Below are 21,828 nucleotides of genomic sequence, written 5' to 3' on the forward strand. Positions count from 1 at the left end.
ACGTTCCAACTGGTCCGACGTTTCCTAAGAAATAAACAAACTAAAAACTCACGAAATCCGTGATTTCAAATCCTTGTCCAGCTGTTAACTGACGTTTGTCATGTTTAATGAAGAGAGAATGAGGGAGAGAGATACAGGCAGGCAAACAGACAGACAGGCAGGCAGGCAGAGAATTTAAAGGCAGTTTTACTGTTCTACAAATTAAACAAGTTCACTAGTTTTGTTTAATTTAAAATCATAATTATTGAAATGAAAGGTAGGGACCTAGCTGCTTATGCTTCAATTCTGTCAGAAAACAGTAAAAAGAATGTGTGTGTACTGTGTTGTCAGCTTTATAGAGATTATGTAAGTCACTCTTGATTATTATGCACAACATTGATTTATCTCATTTACAAAATTTGCAGCATAAAGCCAAGAAAAGCGAGACTCCAAAAGCAGAAGGACAGGGAACTGCAGCAAGCAGGTCAGGGTAGCAGCTCCCTTTTATCTTGGATTAGGCCACTAACTAGTAGAACAAATGAGGGAGAAAATATTCGACTGTTTTTTATAAATTTAATTTAATTTATATTTATATTATTATTTTTAATTTTGGCGGTGGTTGCCCTTTTTTTGGTTTGAGCACCTGCCCCCCAAAATGTCTGTGCCTGGTTGTCTTTGATGTTGCTGTGTACAGTTTGTTCAGAAATGCTAATACTATACTTCTCAAACGTTTTAAGGCTTGAGAGCAACAAGATGGTTTTGATCCTTTGAAGTGCTTGTAGACCCTCATAGCAACTACCCTCAAGGATGGATATGTTGGAGCATAAATAACACAGGGCAATGTACAGCTGACTGTTGCTGAGCTTTGAAATGTCTTATACATGTTTCATTGGTTGTCCCAAAGATAATAACATCTCGGCAGTGCAAATCTTTTTCCATCAAAGGTTCACAGGTAGTGGTACTGGCTACAATACGACATGGAACATTATAGTGATAATGAGGTTACATTGATTTCGTAGTCTTGAAACTGTGAGCCTAGGTGACTGCGACACAAATGTCTTTGTCTTTTACCTTTGCACGATATGATGTCAGATAGGCATCTATGGCAAAATAATTCCAGTGACCTCTTAGTGAACCTGGATGGCCAGTTGAAACGACAGATGCAGATGATGGGGAGAAACTGAGACAGAGGGGAAAAGACCAGTTTCAGTTTGGTCTTTCTGTGAGTGGTGTTTCTCCATTGGGAGTATTCCAAATGAGCAAGATGGCAGACCTCAGGCCTCCAGACTGAGTGTGAGCCATGAGGTACGGACAGGTGTACTTGTACTAAACAGCCACATGCAGTGACATGACTGAAACAGCAGTCAGTGCAACTCCTAATCACGTCTCATTCATTCTCAGTCTTAACAGGATCCCTCAAAATGAAGTGACCGTGTTTATTGACTGTGAATCTAACCCCTCCTTTTTTTCAGGTGGAGAGAATAGTGGACAAGCGCAAGAACAAGAAGGGGAAGTGGGAGTACCTGATCCGCTGGAAGGGCTACGGAAGCAAAGAGGACACCTGGGAGCCCGAGCACCACCTGCTCCACTGTGAGGAGTTTATTGATCAGTTCAACAGCTTGCACCTGCACGCAGAGCGCCGCACCAAACCAGCATCCAAGTCCAGCGGGGGAAGCCCTCGCCACCTCAGCCGCCCAGGTGCCCCAGAGCACCCGCGGGGTCGAGGGGACCATCGGAAGAAAAAAAGGACTTCTGTTACGGGGCCCACGGCTGGAGTTGGGGTCGGGCTAGGGCTTGCGGCTGTTGGAGGAGGAGGAGGAGCAGGAGCAGGAGCAGGACTGGACTCCCAACATAAACCCAGAAAGGTGACAGGGAGCAAACCGACTGGGGACAGAGTGACCAAAACTATGACTTACAAGAGTGTGCCAGGAGGGCTCCAGTTTGTCCCCTCTCCTCGCAGCCCTAATGGCCTACAGAATGGGGATGTGGATCCCTTACATTACAGGACTAATGCCAGAGCACATGCAATGCCTGGTGAGCGGATGGAAAGAATGCTTGAGGATATGGACATCAGTGGAGCTCCTCCTCACATGGACAGACTAGGTAATGGCTTCATTCTTATTACATATTCTTATTCTGCCTTAAACTGTGGTCAGCTACAGTTTTTATAAATTATAGAGAAATATAGTATATTAAAGCAGCACAACGGAGGAATTGCTAATCGCTAACTTAACTTTTTAATTGCTATTGTGAATGAATGAAATTAAACACTTTGGTCCAACTTTAAAATTGATGTGACCAAGAACACATTAAATGACTTCATTTCAGTGCAACATAAAAAGGAAAATATTTGTTAACTGCACACAATATGAACAAGAAAAAACACAATTGAATGGAATTTGTGAGAAATCGTTGGTGACTACGTTCACATCAACTCTAAAGACATCCTTGGATTTAAATAGCTGTGGGCGTTTCTGTATGAAAACCCAGGTGCAGAGAACGCAAGTTTAACTTGAGAAACTTAATTCTGGGGAGCACTGCTGAAAACAATAAGAACCCATTTTCAGGTGTTTATGAAGCAGGCGGAGATTTTTCTGACGTTGGTCTTCCGAAGTCCGTAAGAAAACATTCGCGATCGACGGGTTGACGACCTCTAAACCTAGCGAAACCTGTTGAAATTTGCTCACAAAAACTGTCAAACATCACAGTCAAACATCAAGTAAGTGCAACACAAGACGAAGCAAGACGGCAAATAAGCTACTTACTAGTCCAGCAGAGAGTAGTACTTGGGTGGCTTCTGGAAACTTACATAGTGCAGTAATATGCCTATGATTCCTGGTATGGCAATGGCAAAGAGGCCATTCTCAATATTAAACGTCATTGTAGCGCCCCAATTTGATGACAGTTTGCAGTAGGACTCTTTAGCAGTGGTTGTTAGTGTGGACATTTTTGTTTGCAGTTTAAGCAGACATCATAGAAATACTCAAAACTGTAGTATTTGACTGCTTTGCCTGTAGTTCCTGTCCCTAATTCATCCTGTCTCTTTCTTGTCTACTACTAATATAACATTTCCAGAGTTGTATATGAGATGTTCAGCAGGTTAGTAAATTATTACAGAAAAGCCAACAGATAAAAGCTAGATAATATCAGTCAATATTGTCAGTTCTTAGTCTAGCATCAACTGTGCAATTTACTCTCTGTTCCTCAGTTCAGTATTATAGCGTAATAGTTGTGGAGTACTCCACATCAGAACAATGAAGACTCTCCATGGGCTTTCTTATTTCTGTCCGTCTCTAGGTGGTATGAGAGAGAGAGAGAGAGTCCTATTTTTGCTGTCTAGCCCATTGGCATTGCCATCGAAATAGATTCCATTAGTCATCTCCTCTGAAATTGTCTATCCTTGTTACTGCTATAATTATGTCTGTGAATGAAAGGCATCAGTTTTATATGTTTGGTTTTGTAGAGCTGCCCTAAACAAACAAATAAAAAACTGTATTTCCTGCTTCCTGTATTTCCTTAAATCTGTATTTTTTTTCTGCAGAAGCCTGAATAGCATAGCCTAAATTTGTGACAGTTTTAGGATAGCACCCGTATCGTGTATCACCTCCTTTTTTTGCGGACTGATCTTATGTGTTCACTGTAACTCCATGTGAGAGCTTCATTTCTATAGTACTGTTTGTGGGATGAAAAGAAATGATGGCAAGGCAGACCATTTATAGTGGAGATGCCACGGGTCTTTGCCTTTCCAAACTCAAGGAAAGGCAAAGACTCTGAAGTTTAATGTGATTAGGCAAGAGTTCAAGCACAGTGTAGTCAGGGCCTGTTTTTCTTTTTGTGTGGATACAATCCTCTCCAATAATTTGCTCTGTGGTTATATTGTAATGTCTTATATGCACATTCTATCTATATACAGTATGCAGTTCATTGAAGAATATCTTGACAGATCTGTATAGGTTTTGTCATTCCTCAGGTAATGAAGGTTATTTTTTCAGTTGAAAACAGCTGAAACCCCTCCACTGCCGGCAAGGCTTTAATGGCAACACTGAAAATTGTGTTGTTTATCATTTATTTTCTGCCTATGTCAATTCAAGTCTCTTTGCCTCCAGGTTACCTTTGTAATTTACTAAGACAATGGCACTATTTTGAACCTTAAACAATGACTGCACCCTAGCTCTAGAGAAAAAACGGACTTGACAGAGAAGGTTAAGGTCTCTTTTCTTTGACTTTGTGCATTGATATAATGTAAAATGACATTGAAATCAGACGGTCAGAATACTAATTGTCAACTGATTTAGAATAAGCCCTGAAAACAAAGGCAGTAACTGGACTATTTTCCTTCTCCTCATCAAGCTGTAAACACTCCACCAGTGTAGCCAACATGAAACCAGTATGGTGCAGAACCTCTTACAGAATGTCCCCTAGGATTTGTGCTCTGGGGAATTCAGAAAGGCTGGCTCCATATTGAGCAAAAGATAACCACTCAGGTGAAAATCCCCTCAAGCAGAATTCCAAAATATCTCATAATTACGCTTATAGGCCTACCATCTCTGGCTTGTTCTTTAGAACTTCAATTAACCTTTGATATTTGCACATCTATGAGGTAGCTCCAGTTTTTTTGACCGTATTACACTTGCATATTCATTTGCGAAGTTCGTTGTAAAGTTTAAATGAACTGTCCCATCATGACAGAGTTACAAATTAGTGGACCAACGAAAGTGCAGAGTACATGACACATATGTCTGAAATATCTCTCAGTTTCATTACACAACATTTGAGCTAAGGACCACAGTGATTTATCTAAGCTAACATTAACAGAATGCTGGGATATGCTAGCCTAGCAACGAGGGGTATGGACCTAATAACTGGGCTTTGGCCGTAGCAACCATCCATTAAGAACTAGTAACGGCAGTTTATTATAACACATGTGAGAGTTTGTTATTTACTCTACAGTAACTAAATACTGTAGAATACAATACAATACAACAGTGAGGCTGAGAAAGGCCTTATTTGAAGTGTGAGGCAGGCAACACTACCCCTGAAGTCTGGACCGAGGGAGAAGGTGAAAGCAGAGTTGAAGATGCAGTGAAGTTCTTGGAATATTGATCAGGAGTGAATGTTTACATGGAGAGCTTTCTAACAGCTGCTCGCATGGCATGTAAACAAGAGAAGTCTCTCCTATAGACCACTGACCCGTAGATTTGATGTATTTAGGGTTGTTTAGGATAGAGTGAAATACATAGGTGAAATCTTGCTAGAAGTGTTTTTAACAAACCCCATGGCTCTACGTTGTCTCAGGCAAGGACTTTTACCTCCATCTCAGGAGGGGCCAAGGACCATATTTATCAATTATCACAGGAATCGCTGCAGAGCAGCAGGAGTGTGCAGCCGAGCCCTGAGAGTGTCCCGCTGCTACCTGGCCAGCTGTTTGGCACAGCAGTGTGTCCATGCCTCCCCCAGCCATGCATCTTTTCTCAACAGCCTGCTACGTTGTATGAAGAGTACGTCTAAGCTTGCAGTAAAAAGACGTGTCAAAATGAGCACATCATGTTTTTTTTTGTTTTTGTTCTTTTCAGTTCTCAATTAAAAAAAGTCACTTCATTTATTTACCTCCCATAAGGTTTGTTTATAAACCAAATAAACTAATCCTGGGAGGTATTCCCTTCACAATGCATTTTGTTTCTTCTTATTCAGCTCAACTGATTGAATGTGACTCCCAGCAGTCGAGCCTGGCAGAAATCTTTTGAAACTGAAAAAAAAAATGTGTTTGGCTCACCAATGCTGGCTTAATACTGTTCAAGTCTATACCTTCCCCATTTTTGGCAAAATCTAGAACCAAATTGAATTTTAACAGTTCTGGTTATGATAACACTTTTGACATAGAAAGATCTGATGTGCATATCACCAACTAGGCTGATAAAATGACTTACAATTTGCGATTTTAACTTCTTAGAATTGGTGATGATTCCACATTCATCAACACCCATCACCCATCTATCGCTTCTGTGAAAAAACAGTGATGAATTGTCTAAATGCCTTTTGTTGGGGCTTGGATTAGGGTTGGAAGCAGTTAGACTGAAGGCAGTAGTTTTCTGAGGTGAAAAGTAAGGAAATTAATTTGTGTTTTATGAATTGCGGTGAGAGTTGTTTAGAAAACATTTATTTAACTTAAACACTTGTTAAATGTGGTCCCTGGCTTGTTGAACAATGGATGTAGGACATACAGTGGTGGCCAAAATTATTAGAACACCTTACAGATCTGAGAATATTGACCTTTTTTTTGTCTCCGAAACATTATTTAATTTCATAATGTAAATGAAACATGCAGATGGTTGTTCTGAGCACAACAAATATCAGATGAAGTGATTCCTACTGTTTTTTATCCACTTTTAACTCTAATATTTGGTAAGCCCACCTTTGGCAGCAATTACAGCAGCACATCTCTCTGGCAATATATTTCTTGAGAACTTCAACACTAATGTTATCCGATGCCTTCTGCAACTCAAGCCAAAGGCTTTCCTTTGAATGTACACTAGATCTGTCCAGTTTATTTTCCAACTCGCCCCAAATTTGCTTGATGGGTTTGAGGTTCGGACTTTGAGGGGGCCGGTCCATAATTTTCAATGTTCCAGAAGATTCCTTCTGCCACAGGTCGTACTGGCAATAGTTACAACAATGTTTAGGGTCCTTGTCCTCTTGGAAAATAAATCCAGGCCCATTAACGCCACTCCCAGAAGGTACTCCATGCCTCACCAGAATGTTATGGTATACTTTCTTATCCATGATGCCATCAATTTCGCCAAAGTCATCTGTTCCTGAGGATTAAATGGCACCCCACACCATAATACTACCCCCTCCTTGTCTAACTGTTGGCTAGAGACACTCATTTTTATATCCCACCCCCTCACTTTGTTAAACATACACTCTTCCCTTGTTGCCAAACTATTCAAACCTGGACTCATCAGTCCCCAACACTTTATACCAATCTTTCTTTGTCCATTTCTTGTTCTTTTGCAAATTTCAGGCGTTTCACTCTATTTTTCTCTTTCAGTAATGTTTCTGTGCTGCTATTCTGCCAAAAAGTTATTTTTCTCACAGGTTCCGACGCACAGTTCTTGGGAACACTATTGAACCATTAGTCATTGTGGTGTTGATCTCGTCACCAATTCTCGTGAAGTCTTTCTTCATTCCTTAAGACTGAGAATTATGAGGTGCTTCACTTCACACAGTTTATTTTTTCAGCCTCTCCCATTTCTTGGGAACACTATTGAACCATTAGTCATTGTGGTGTTGATCTCGTCACCAATTCTCGTGAAGTCTTTCTTCAGTCCTTAAGACTGAGAATTCTGAGATGCTTCACTTCACACAGTTTATTTTTTCAACCTCTCCCATTTCGGTTCTGGTGGCATGGCGGTCTAAAGTGTATTTTACAGTGCTTAGACTGAATGTCAAGTCCTTGGCTATGCGGCGGTAGCTACAGTCAGCATCAAAAAGGGCCTTTATTCGAACCTGTTGCTCACTCATTAGCTCATTCTTCACCTTAGCCATGTTCAAAGAGCAACATTTGCTTTAAGACTGCCTCTAGAGGCTTTGAATCTAAAACAATAGGTGGTGTGGCCTCAGTGACAAAACCCTTATGTTACCAATCACTTAATGCGGAAGATAGGCCTTGTACATTCAAAAGAATCACAGAGCTGCATCACCAGACTCTTGCATCACCATCAATTTAACCACGACCACACCTGACAATGATAAAACAAGTAATTTGGCTTCTTCTGTGAAGGAACATGATTGTGTGACATTGACAGTGAAATAGGCCTAGTTTGTTTTTGTACGGAAATTGACCTTAATCTATTTATGATAGCTCTATTCTATGGTTTATAGAGCATAATGATGACTTTGTAGGTATTTCATTAGTTTTAAGGGTATTTTAATGGCCAATTCAACAAAAACAACTGAAACCTCTTAAATATGCCTAGTGTTCTAACAATTTTGGCCACCACTGTATGTACCAGGGCTTTTTCGTTAATTTGCTGAGTTGTTAATGTTAGGGGTTTTGACTTCGAATTATGTTTAGGTAATGTCACCAATAAAGCGGGTCCTTGCTAGGCTACAGAATCCAGTGCAAAGTGCTGTTGGCAGACAAAAGGAAGCACAGACCAAACTATACCGAATACCCTATTTTCATTTGTGCGACATCGCATTTTTCTTTAGTTCACATTTGGAGATGTACATTTTGGCTCCTTACACTTTGATTTGGCTCTTAGATATTTAGGGTTTAGGAGCAAAGGGCTTTTTCTGGAGCCCTGATATACACATGACATATGTAAATGTAAGGGGCCACACACGTCACCATGGTCACTTGCATGTCAAGGAGGAAGGACTCTGCATGCTAACTTGTACAATGGCTGATGAGTTTCTAAACAGCTAATGTCTGGCAAGATGACACAGTACAGCTTTAACGATGGACTTGCCACTGAGAATCATTGTACCAGGCTGTTGGAACTCATTAAGTTAACTCCACCTTACATCTGAAGAGACTCAAAGCTGTTTGCTCAGTAGTTCATCTTGTAGACTTTGTTGCTCCAGCGATCAGTACACAGTCAGGATTGGAACATACAGAGTGAAACACCTCAAGCTAAAAGAATTGCTGGCCCATAAACCCATGGCGTTACAAATGGCTGTCTTTTTAGATCAGGCTTGTCAACGATAGCACTATTATTGATTCTGGACGGCATCATGGTCACTCTGTAAGTGAAAGTGTTGTGAGCCTGTCCTCAGCACCTCAAGAGACGCTCCAGGATTAGCAGTCATGAGGATATGTACTCAAGGCTGTTATATTCAAAACCACCTCGCGCCCCGCATGCAGATTCACAAAATACTTTTCTCAAAATATCCACATTTTAACAAAAACATATCCAAGATAAATATTGACAGTATATTCGTTTTTTGGGTCTGCATAATGGGACTCGGATGCCAAACGAATACACCTCCCTGCATACAACCCCCAGAGGCCTCTCTGCCTGGATGCATGCTGCCCTGGCAGGACATGTGATTGACAGGAAAATCAATGTCTTGATTGCTTGGGTCTGAGGAGAGCATTTTTTTCCTCTTACTAAGTTTAGAGCAGTCAAAGATGCTAGAGTGGTTTCCCAGAACATATACTTTGTTGAAAGATGTGAGAATACAAAAGGTATTAAATTATATTATTGCTCACTCCACCAAAAAAAAGATGGAATCCTGCAAAACATGTATGAATGATATTCAGTTTGCATTACATGGTGCCCTGGTTCAGGATTTTTCTGTGTGGCATTTTAATAGTTACATACCAATAGTTTCACATTATTGTAGTGATATGGATAATGATAATATTTTTTGAGGTTCAGATACTTAAGAGGAAATTAATTAACACAGACAGAATGTTTAATGTCTGAATGTATGGATGTGTTTTTTTTTTTACTGCAGGACTCACAAATACTTTGCAGAAGATTGTTGTAAGAGAACATAAATCCATCATGTAAAAAACTTGGTGTACAGATATTCACATTCATCTTTTTTCCCCCAACAGGAACCACTCTCGCAAATGGAGGATTAAATTTGCACAGTTCAGTGAAAAGAAAGTTGGCAGAGGACAAAGGCTACGTGTTTGACAAGAGACTAAGGTACAACGTGCGACAAAATGAAAACAACTGCCGGTTCCGAGACATTGTCGTCAGGAAGGAGGAGGGATTCACGCATGTTTTGCTCTCAAGCCAAACCTCAGACAACAATGCACTAACACCAGAGGTAAGACACTGCCAGCAGATGCACTGGAACAATGCAAGGACTGATCCAGTAGGAATAACACACAGACCAAAGCCAAATTTAGTAACAATTGTTTACTATTATCTGAAGCACAGTGGAGGTAGTCTATAACCCATTGTGCACAACAGTACACATTGCCATTGATACAATAATTATAATATTAATAAGACTTTATTTATATAGCACCTTTCATGCAAAAGAATGCAGCTCAAAGTGCTTTACAGCAAATACAGCTCAGAGGATGTATACGAAATTACAGCCTACATTAGTGTACTTGGTCACAAGGGATTTAATGTTGAAGGAAAAAGAATTAGCTATTAACGTAAAGTGTATAAAATAACCTTGATATATTGGACTACCCATTATTTGGCTGGCACAAATATGCAAGAATAACAATAATGTTATTATTACTATTTTCGCCTGTACATTTAAGTATCATTATGCTATTGTGATTTGTTATGACAAAGTCATGAAGGCTTTTCAACACCAACAGTAACATTATGCTCATCAACAAACAGTGAGCTCAACTTACCAGGCAGGCAAACTCAGTAACAAAAGATGACAAAAAAAGAATCCAAAAATGCATGCAGGGCAAAAAAACAAACGGGAACAAAAAACTAAAAAGACAACAAGCAAAGCAGCACAAAGGCAACTGGCAAAGAAACTGACTAGGTGAAAATGACTCAAAGCAAACTAGCAAACAAGACAAACTGGCAAGGAACAGGTACAAACACAGAAATACAGAGGAAAACTCAACAGGGGAGACAGATATATGGAGACAATGAACAGGTTAATAAGAATCAGGGGAGAACAGAAACTGTCAGGAAACTAAACAAAGGCGGCAAGTGACACATGCACAAACAAAAGCACAAAACAGAGTACAATATAGAGTCCTGACAAGCCTACTGTGGTATAACTTCTATAAAAATAGTTTTCACATTAAAACAAATTAGGCCTAAAGGATAATTCAGTTACAGGTCTATAATACAGAAATATAACATTAAAAAAGCGAACTCATATAAGATCGAACATGATTATCCATATCAGAAAAAATCATGTGTAGGCCTATCTGTGGTAAGTTCATGTAAGACATATTGAAAGAACAGTGGATTGTGTTTGGCTAATATGACACCGTAGGAGATGGTAACAAGTAGGCTTCTAGCATTAAGCTAAGTTTAGTAGCTATGTTTAAATAAAAGCTATGTGTTCATTCTCTGATGCGATGACTGCACAAACCTGTTAAAATGCGTTTAAAATATGATCACTCTAAACTGTAACTGTACCTGGCTAGCATCATAAGAACCAATGGATTGTGTAGTTTGTATTGGCAGTATCTTTACGTTGAGGGCGGGGAAAAAAAACAAGAACTCACAAACAACCAACTACTGGTCAAATTAAGTATGGCAGTGTCTCTTATAGAAAAGTAGCTTGTTGCTAACCTATAGGTGATGAGTTAATAACCTACTTTGTACATACATAATATTGTCAGGGCATACCGTTAAGCCTATATGTCAGATAGCTGGCTTAATTAACACAATGGACATGCACTTACCATTAACCGATCCCAAAACCGTATTTGATTCAGCCATATTTGATCAGTTTTAATTGAACATGTTAGCTGTTCAAATTTAGGATCCATGTTTAAGAAAAGATGGGATCTTTTTTTTGTTTGTTTGTTTGTTTGGTTTTAAAAAAAAAACTGTTTGGCAATGTGAGTGTCTCAATCTTTGCACGGTGATGTTGGGGGGAGGGAGCGCAGTTAATTTCTCATTGTCAAAGGGGGGCTGCCATGAAAAATCTGGATAACATGACACATAGTGTTTAGCATAGGCTATCGCCAGTGTTATTTGTAAATTAACTTTTCATTCATCATTACAATTGCATAGTAGTCTGGGAAGTCCCGCCCCACTTCTTCCGGCCAAATTGATTTTGCCTCAGAACTGGGTCTGGCCAAGTTTGCATACCCGTTCATTTCAAGATTTCCAGAATCCTTGGAGCCAATCACAAACTGGCTTTTGGCTACCTGGCGCGCCATTGGCGGATTTAAACTTACCACGGCTACGTTACAAAATCTACTGCACGGAGAGTTTTTAAACATTGGACATGGTGGCCGCCGAAGCACCGCAAAACTTCAATAAGGCAATTTTTCTTTGAAAACAGAACAGAAACTTGCCCTGGAACAATTCATACAGAAAAAATATGTGTTTGCTTTATTACCGATCGTTGTATCGTTGTATAGTATCGTTGGTCTGATTGGTTAAAGGACTGTCCAATCAGGTGGCTGAAGTGGAGCGCCGTTGAGAGTTGGCCAGACCAACTGAACAAATGGAATGCAGTGAAGGGGCAGGGAATTCCCAGACAAATTGCATAGTGCAATGAAATATGTTTGAATTCATTGTTTAAATTGGTTACGCTGGCTTGCATATTATTGAATTACGTTGTTTAAAAAACAATTCTTTATTTTTCCTGCATCAATTCAGAATCTTTCACGTTAACATAGCGAAGTATATATGGTCCTCAATACAATTTGCCAGGAATGTGAGATATACATTCTGTAAAAAAATGTAATCTGTCAGGTTCAGTTATTTGCCAAATCCTGATATCATAAATGTCTTTGAGCGCATACGAGAGACTTCGAATGAGCAGTTATTCTGCACAAGCAGTGTTAAAGCACTGATATGCAGACTGTGACCACAGAACCATTTATCATTTCACAAGGCAGTCTGCCCTGAGCACCGTTAAGAAACAAGGTCAGTGTTTTGTCAGTTGAAGGCGGGGCGGTCTTGTCTGATCAGTAAACGGAGCAGCCCTGACTGCCTCTGGTTGTAATTTGTAGCAGATGCATAAATGATCAGACCGTGCTAAAGGTCTGGAGAAATCTGTCAGAGCATATTGCCTTTTTAATGATGCTCTGTCCATGGTGCTGGAAGTTTTGACAGTCCTTCACACGACAAAAGCGGTTGTGTCTTCAACTGCTAGATACAACACTGCTGCATAAGAATACAGCAAATATATTCAACAGTGAACTTGAAAGACAGCCTTGCATTGTCTTGCTGCAGATCTATTTTCTTTCTTGTGAATGCCAGGATTTTTCTGTCACCTATTATTTGAGGTAGGCCGGCATATACCCACGCATTTGAAACACGGGTGGTCCGTTCATTTCACAAATGTTCTCAGCAGGGTGAGGGAGGCATGATAAGCAGCTCTGGAAGGCATGGCTGTCCTCCTCCTCAAAGACGGTGGGGGTGCTGATAATGCCAACCTTCAGGGGGGCGAATGATGAGGAGATGAACACTGATGAATAAGTGTGTGCTGTACAGCTATCCTAAAGCTCCATCTAGGCTTATGAAGCTATTTGGAGCCTTTTTTTCTCTCTCTCTTCTTCTCTCTCGCTCCTCCTTTGCTCATGTTGGGGCTCAGTGGACATCCTCAGTGAGTCAACATATTTAGGCCTGAAAATCCCCTATTGCTCTCAGCCCCTCAAGAGTTAGTCAGTGCAGAGCGAAGTGGAAAATGGATTGAAGTGAGCTAAAGTAAGAGAGAGAGAGAGCAAGGGAGAAAGAAAATGGTTGAGAGGCAGTATGTTATTGCTTCCTGCCATCTCTTTCCCTATGCCAATTATTTGCACTAGTTTGAGCTGTGGTGGCTATTGCAGTCATACAGTTGCACCGTTCTCACCGTCAGCCGTGAGAAATGGCCTCCATATCAGTCCCCTTCCTCTTTGTTATGGCGCTTGGTGGAGAGAGGGAGAAATGTGTTCAATGCACAGGCATGTGTAATGCATGAGACTGAGGTGTGAATGTGCATCCATAAACTTAAGCTAAGCTTTCAAAGAGCCTTGGTCTGGCAGTGTGCGGTAAAAAACTGGGGTGATCTGCTCATGTTTTTTACATTGGACATGGACAGAGTGGAGTTCCTTTCCAGCGAATGTATGCACGCAAGTCTGCTGGCCTGCAGTCTGTGTGGTAATGATTATTGGTTTGGACAGAACGAACGGCTGTCACAGTTTCCAATCGCATACAGGCTCAGTCTGGACAGCTCCTGCCTTTGGGTTGGAAAAAAAATAACTCAGCTCCTTCTCAGTCCCCAATTCACATCAAATGCTGGCATTAGGCTGAGGAAGGGCCAGGGCCGGATGCAGGGTGCAATGAGTGAGGGAGATATTAGATTTGCAAGGGGGCAAACATTTTCTAATGTTAGATCGGTCTGAGTCACAGTGATGCAGGCACACATGGATACAACAGGGGAGAACTGGGTCTAAAGTAACATTTTTTAATTTGTACTTGTGCAAGACTGAAAGGCAGTATTTTGTGACAAACAACCTACATCTGTCCTCTGTCAAATACAGATCCTACATGTCAGTCATAGTGTAGTCATAGTGTAGTCTGCCTTATTTGATGCAACTGTCAAACGTGCCTGCTAAGCAACCATAGAGGAGAAACTAAAAAAAAGAATAGGCTACTAAATTTAATAAAAATTACTTTGGCTTTAAAATGCACACTTTTCAAGCATTCTGAGATCAGAAGGACCGCAGAAATGCATTGTTTACTGTTGCTAGACACCATATTTATTGATTATCATTTTCTTTCATAACCTATAGGCCTATGCTGCCAGTTATAACCTGCAACAAAACTAAATGATTATCAAAACATTGGTACTATGAGAAGAAATAAATCCTATAAATCGTTTATTTGTCAACATCAGCGAAACATTTGTGCAACAGAACTTCCCCAGTAAAGTGAATTAGCCTTCCTACCCTGCATGAAGCTGCTATGGTGCATTGACCATCATGCTATATAAAACAACTCCAGAGAAGGCTGTCTAATGGGAGTAATCGGTCAGATTTTATGACTCGCATCAGTCATTGAAATATTCAATAAGATAAACTTCTGTTATATATTTATTTGTTTTGTTTAAAAAATCTGTTATGTTTTGTATGAGCATTATTTTGACCGGCAAGTTTGTAATTTCTGTAAATTTACTAGGCAGAAACTGAGGGGGCAGCGCTGGGCCCTAGTCAATCTATTCTCTACTTCTCTTGCTCTCTCGCTCTCATCTTGCTATGCCTCTCTTTCCCTCTCTCCACCTCTCTTGCGCTCTCTCCCACTGAAGATGGAAGCTTATTCCGCTGACCTCAATCCCTGCACTGAGCAGGATGGATGAATAGTAAAGGCTGATGTGAGCTGAGGCCTCAGGCTATGTGGCCCTCAGCCTTTCACTCACACTTTCATCCACACAAAGGATTGGTGCCCGCACACAGATGTCCATACACGTCCAGATATATTTTTATGGGCACATTAAGTTGCACAGTTGCCACACACACACATACACACACACAACCACATACACAAATGAAAAGATGTTGCAGTAGACGTAGAAGACATTTTAGAAGAAGTAAGCAGGACTCATATCTTTACAGTAGCATTCTCTGTGCTTGATTGAGCTTGTCTGATACAGACAGACCAGCAGTATTGTCCTAGAAATGCAGAAAAACCGCAGGTGACTTTGAGATAACAGGCAGAAACATTAGAGCTGCAAACATACAAACCGTCCACAGACACTGACCCTGACTGGTACATCCTACCAACTACTTTTTATGGGCACATTAAGTTGCACAGCTGCTACAAACACACACACACACACACACACACACACACACACACACAACCACATACACAAATGAAAAGATGTTGCAGTAGATGTAGAAGACATTTTAGAAGAAGTAAGCAGGACTCATATCTTTACAGTAGCATTCTCTGTGCTTGATTTAGCTTGTCTGATACAGACAGACCAGCAGTATTGTCCTAGAAATGCAGAAAAAACGCAGGTGACTTTGAGATAACAGGCAAAAACATTTGAGCTGCAAACATACAAACCGTCCACAGACACTGACCCTGACAGGTACATCCTACCTACTACCCTTGCAATACTGGATCCCTGAGCATGCACCCTTGGGTGGCATGTGTGCAGAATGTTTGGAGTCCCTCCCAGTGCTCAATTTGCACCGCTATCATTGCCCTGTTTGTCTGGGAGGCTCATGGCTTTAATTGACCCTGTGGAGCTAAGCCGGTGTCAGCCCACACTTGACTCTCTGCACACAACTCCACTGAATCTCCGGCAGGGATTACTCCGACAAACAGAACGGGAGTTGTCGAATCAAGCGTGCTATGACAAGCTAAATTGGGTCATGGTGTGTCCTTAATCAGATTAGATTATAAAAAGACAAAAAGAGGGCATCGGGGTGAGGAGGGGGGCCCCAGATAACAGTGGAGAGTAGTCTAGTTCAAAGGCTCCTTAATGAGTGTGTTGTGATACAGGAGTAGCCTTTACCCCGAGGTTGGAGCCATTGAGGGTGTTTCAGTGTTGTCGTCGGCCTCCTCCTCCTGCTCCTCCTCTGTGTTAGTGGAAGGAGGGAAGCCCTCAGGCGGATGCTGGAATATGCAGAGCTAATTTATGCACAGTGTTTTTATTTAAAATGTGCTGGTGTATTTTACAAGATGGAGTTGCCAGCAGCTCACCACCGTCCATGACGGGGCTTGTTATAATAGTCAATGCTCAATAAGTATAAAAGGTGGCCTACTTTATAATTATTATTTATTTTTCTGAACTGTACATAACATCACATCAGGTTCACACTCCTTTAAATGCAGAAGATTTCTGAAGCGGATGTAAGTAAATGCCTCATCCCGACTTCCCCATAAAGGCAGCCCATTTTGTCTCGTATCTCTCTCTCTTGCCGTTCTCCTGTGATAAAGGAGCGTGTCAGTAGCGACGGGGAAGGCGAGAGCGCCGCAAACGAGCGAACCTCCCTCTCAAGCTGTGTGTCTCCCCCTGCCCCACAGATAATGAAGGAGATGTGTCGCGCCCTGGGCAACGCGGCGGCCGACGACAGCAAGCTGCTGCTGCTCAGCGCGGTGGGCGGCATCTTCTGCAGTGGACTCGACCCCTCCTACCTCATCGGCCGCCTGTCCACCGACCGCCGGAAAGAGAGCAGCCGGATCGCAGACGCTGTGCGGTAGGCCAGGCAGACACACGCCATCGGTGCATCACATTCTCTGCACATGCAGAACTCCAATACACTTAGGCATACAATTATTTCAGCAAGTAATTAAGTGGTGAGACATACTGTCATTGGTGTTGGCAGTAGAAACAAAGTGGGGATTTACTGTAGGGGGAGTTTTGGCTCTTCATATCGGTATCCATATTAAATATTTCCAAACCTAAGTGTTTTTTATATCTCTAGCTAAAGGAAGCAGGTGTTTAACGCTTGGATTTATTTGTGAAAGTGATGATAAATGAGCAGTGGCTTTCGAGGAACAATTTGCCTCACTCGCATCACAGGTTTAGAGAGTGACTCAGAGAGTACTCTGCCGTTCTTAAAAGTTTTGCTGAAGAGTTGGAAATTATGTTTTCTAAGTCCTTCTAAGAAAAGCGGGCTGTTTAGACTTGCAGAGGAGCCTTAAATTAACTAGCTTACCAATATCGTGCAGATTGCCTTTTCTGTGATTTTCATTTAGGATGACGTGTTGGCTTATATCGGCGTCTGTCAATGTCATTGATGTACATGTAGACTACACGCAGACTACCTTAACAGAGCTGTCAACATCATCAGCTCACCAGACTCACTTAACTGATTCTCATTTCTCATTCTCAAGTCTCAAGTCTCATTTGAATATTATTTAAACAGCAGCTGACAGAAGTAAGCCTCAATCTATATCAGGGCTTCAGCAGGAAGCCTGCTCTGAAGTAGCAGGAGCAGTAGTCTGGCCAGGGCTGCAGGCTCTGTGGTTTCGGCGGCTGCTCAACTGTGAGGGATAAAAAGAGAGGATGTGATTTGTTGCAATCAGAGGTGACGTTTTGACTCATGCTAAGTGAAATACTGCAGCTGAGAAGTGGTGATAAAAATGAGCGAGTGAGTGAGAGAGAGAGAGAGAGAGAGAGGAAAAGAGAAATAGAGAGAGACTGCAAATTTGTCGGAATTACACACTCTTGTCACTATGCTTCTACAGCAACTTTGTAAGCTTTTATCGTCTACACGGAAATATGCTTACCTTCCCCACAGAACCCACACCCACCTTCAGTCTTTATGTCTGATGTTGCCAAGTCTATCAATCATCGGCAGTCTCTTAACACTCTTTAGTTTCCACTGAACCACTGTGTGGTGGAGACATTGTAGCCTACAGTGTACAATACTGATTGTCCTTGCTGTCTTTGTTTAGGGACTTTGTGAAGGCATTCATCCATTTTAAAAAGCCTATTGTGGTGGCCATCAACGGACCTGCCCTGGGCTTGGGAGCATCCATCTTGCCCCTGTGTGACATTGTGTGGGCCAGCGAGAGGGCCTGGTTCCAGACACCCTGCGCTGCTCTTCGCCTCACTCCCTCTGGCTGCTCCTCGTACACCTTCCCCCAGATACTGGGGGTGGCACTGGTGAGTGAGGACACAGAGTCTTGTCAGGGGAACTCTAATGTTGTACACTGTCAGCTCCTGTTGGTCCTACAGATCAGACTTGTGTCATGGTTACAGTGATGCTTTTTAACAACCTCTTTTGTGTGGATGTGTTTACATTTGCACTGCATTGCATACACTGAAGTTTTATACATTTGTTTTTTTTCATTGCAAACATGAGCTAACAGTTTTAAAAAAGAGTGACCCTTTAAAACCTTTAAACTGTGTCAGATTGTTTTATATTTTAGGGCAGGCTTTGTGAATGTGCCTCCATGTCTGTGCCCTCCTCCATGTCTCTAACCGCGCTGCTCTCTCACACTGGCTCTCTCCCAGGCAAATGAGATGTTGTTCTGTGGGAGGAAGCTCACAGCACAGGAAGCCTGCAGTCGTGGGCTGGTCTCCCAGGTCTTCTGGCCCACCACATTCAACCAGGAAGTGATGCTACGTGTGAAAGAAATGGCTGCCTGCAGTGCAATGGTAGGGCCCACATGAAACATGAATCTCTATTATGGGTTGACACGTGTCCAAGAGTATGCTGTGCTGTTGTTTCAAGTATTGCATTTAGGAATTGTTAACCCCTTTAAATCAACTTCATAGCATCATGTCTTCCTGAAGTTGAATTTATTTTTTTACTTTGACCAAATTTGTGTGTTATATTTCTGTTTAACACTAGAAAATAATTTTGGCGCCGTCATACGTCTCTTCCTTCTGTCACCTAGCATGTAAGCTGAAGTATCAAAACTCAAAACTGTTTCATATTAACTCCAGCATTGCATTCATCCTAAACATAATATTTTCTGAAGCCACATGTGGTCCATCCTTCGCTCACAAGGATTTGGTTCTTGCCTAATCCAGTGCATATTCCGATAATGAAATGCACCTCGGAACCTTGATTAGCTGAACAGAAGAAGGATTGTCTGGGCAAAACTCATGAGGAGGAGGAGGATTTACCACCCCTGTCTTAAGCTCATATGTCTGCTTCAAGCTTTGCGACAGGTTTATGTCTAGAAAAGCACAAAAGCTCCCTGTGTCAGTGCTGTTCTAACAGCATAGTGCAGAGTACAGAAAGCTCAGAGTGAGGGCAGCGGCAAGGTGTTGACTGATGCACCCGCACAAATTTGCATGCAGATTTGCATGGTTAACCCTTGTTGCACTGCCTGAAAAAAATAATCTCATATGAATTATGTAGCCATTTTTCTGTTGGATGTCATGGGACAACATTCACTGTGGGTGGGTGGGAATGATTAGTGTGCTCAGTGTGTTTGAAACACTCTGAGTCAATCAAACACTTCCAACAAGGTAGAGATTTAAGTAGTGGTGCAGATCAAAACAGGAATTAGCAAGGCAGGCCAAGTTTATTTATATAGCAAATCAAATCAAATCAAATCAAACTTTATTTGTACGGTACATTTAATACCAAGAGGTAACACAATGCCCCTCACAAAAGGAATGAATTCATACACATAATGCACAATTCATACACATAATTCAAAGTGCTTTACCAGTGAGCAGATACAAGAACATAATAAGGGATTAAAAAGGAAGAGTGCATTAGTTCAACTAAAAGAACATAGGAACAAAACTAAAAAAGTGGAGTAAATTTGAACAAATAACAAAAAGCATCTGAGAACAGGCAGGTTTTAGGTATAAGTTGAAAATGGCTACAGTTGGAGTACCTTTGAAATCATCTGTAAACTGGTTCCAGAGCTGGACAGCATAGCCACTAAAAGCTGCTTCTCCGTGTTTAATTCTGACACTAGGTATTACCAACAGATATCTCTCCACTGATTTTTGAGGTCTAGCTGGTATGTGCACTGCTGAAACATATCTGAGAGGTATTTCGGTCCAGCCCTATTTAGTGAATTTATAAACAAGCAGCAGTACTTAAAGTCAATTCTGTGACTTACAGGAAGCCAGTTATGTTTTGGAGTAATGTGGTCAGTTCTTTGGGTTTTTGTAAGAACTTTAGCAGCTGCATTTTGTACAAGCTGAAGCTGTCTAGTTGTTTATTTAAGAAGGCCCGTGACAAGACCATTGCAGTGGCCAACTCTGCTGGAAATAAAAGCATGAATGAGTTTTTCTAAATCAGGTTTTGACATAAGGCACACTACATTTAGCTATGTTTGTGAGATGGTAAAAAGCTGATTTAGTTTTTGTTTCACATGGTTGTTAAAACTGAGATCAATTAAGACACCAAGGTTCGCTTTAAAGTCTATTTGTAGATCTTTTTGGGTGCAAAATTTTACTAGGGACATTTAAAAATGGAAATCGGTCCAGTATTGAGAACGCTAAAACTGGCAACCACAGAATGACTGTACAGTGGAATCCTATGGAGCAAGCATGTGCGTCAAAGTAAGCCACTTGTTTTAGCCACCGACAGGCTGGTAGATGTTAATATAAGGCTCTAGCAACATGGAAATTATCCCTACAGAGATACACCTGTGTCTGTTTACTAGCCTGGATGCCAAACCAAACTTAGCCCCGCCCACAAAATTTGAGGTTGGGAAGTTCGGTCTGGCATTGCTCCTTTGGGGAGAAATTATCAGAAGGCTGGATTCTGCCGGACTAATCAAATTGTCAGGGCGGGCTTTATACGATGATGGACAGATGATCAACCGTAACGTTATCAACTACGTCACCAACGCTTGGGTTGAGTTCGTATTCAACATGGCTGCCGCTGGAGAGCTAAAATTTGGGGATTCAAGTCTGTTTTAGAAGACATTGACAGCGCATTTATTTTGAAAGCGGAACAGAGACACGCTATCAAGGTATTTTTCGATCGAAAAGATGTTTCTGCCGTCCTTCCTACGGTGTAAAATGTAATGTATCAGCTGGCCCCGATGGTCATATTACGTTGCTCTGATTGGTTCTAGGTATATCCAATTGAGCGAAGAGGCATTTCGTTTGAAACACGCCCCATGATCACAGCCCAATGGAGCAGTATCAGACTCATATTCTGACTAGAATTAAGAGTATGACATCGTCAGGCTATCTGTTTACTTCAATAACTGTAAAAAGAATATTGTTTGTACAAAAGAGAAATAGGGCCCAGGTTGAAAAAAATTCCGAAGTTTCCCTTTGGGTCGTTTTCTGTCACAATGAGCAGCAATCTTGAGTGTGTCCTAATTTTCCCCAAATTTCCTAGCCGCTTTTAGCTGAAGGAAATAGTTGTATACATCCAGCTTTTAATTTGGTGAATCTATTGACAAAGGAATTCTAGGAAACCAAAGTCGTTTGGTGAGACTGCTAGTTAGATTTGGGTGTCATCAGCATAGCTATGATAAGAACTCTTAGGGCCTGATTTACTAACAGGATTGCGCCCATTTCAGGCGTAAAATAGCAGGTGTAAACATAAAACGGTATTTACAAAGGAGGTGCATTTGAGTAGAGGCGGATATTAACGCTTTGTGGGTGTGAGGCGCAACGAGGTGGGAGGGTATAATGAACGTGGGTGTGTTGCGCTAATATATGGGAGGAGAGAAGTTAAGTGCGCCTAATGATGTATTGCGTGGTATTTACTAAAACTGCCTGGCGAGTGCGCATCTCTAATTTGCACGTCTTAACCAGGAAGCGCATTTCCATTGAGTCTGAAAACGTTGA

The 21,828-nt window shown here is 41.4% G+C and overlaps 1 protein-coding gene across 1 annotated transcript in view; it reads left to right on the top strand.

The window, feature by feature from the left end:
- The window catches only part of LOC308368910 (chromodomain Y-like protein 2), a gene marked incomplete at its 3' end in the record, with an annotated part of 37,393 nt that overhangs the window by 12,289 nt on the left and 3,276 nt on the right, over window positions 1-21,828 (top strand). The window contains exons 2-6 of the mRNA XM_080843206.1: window positions 1,452-2,082; window positions 9,545-9,762; window positions 16,623-16,795; window positions 18,000-18,210; window positions 18,562-18,705. Coding sequence (XP_080699332.1) covers window positions 1,452-2,082; window positions 9,545-9,762; window positions 16,623-16,795; window positions 18,000-18,210; window positions 18,562-18,705 — 1,377 coding nt within the window. The remainder of the gene's footprint in view (window positions 1-1,451; window positions 2,083-9,544; window positions 9,763-16,622; window positions 16,796-17,999; window positions 18,211-18,561; window positions 18,706-21,828) is intronic.

This window comes from Sprattus sprattus (genome assembly GCF_963457725.1).
Source record: "Sprattus sprattus genome assembly, chromosome: 8".
NCBI classification, from domain to species: Eukaryota; Metazoa; Chordata; class Actinopteri; order Clupeiformes; family Clupeidae; genus Sprattus; species Sprattus sprattus.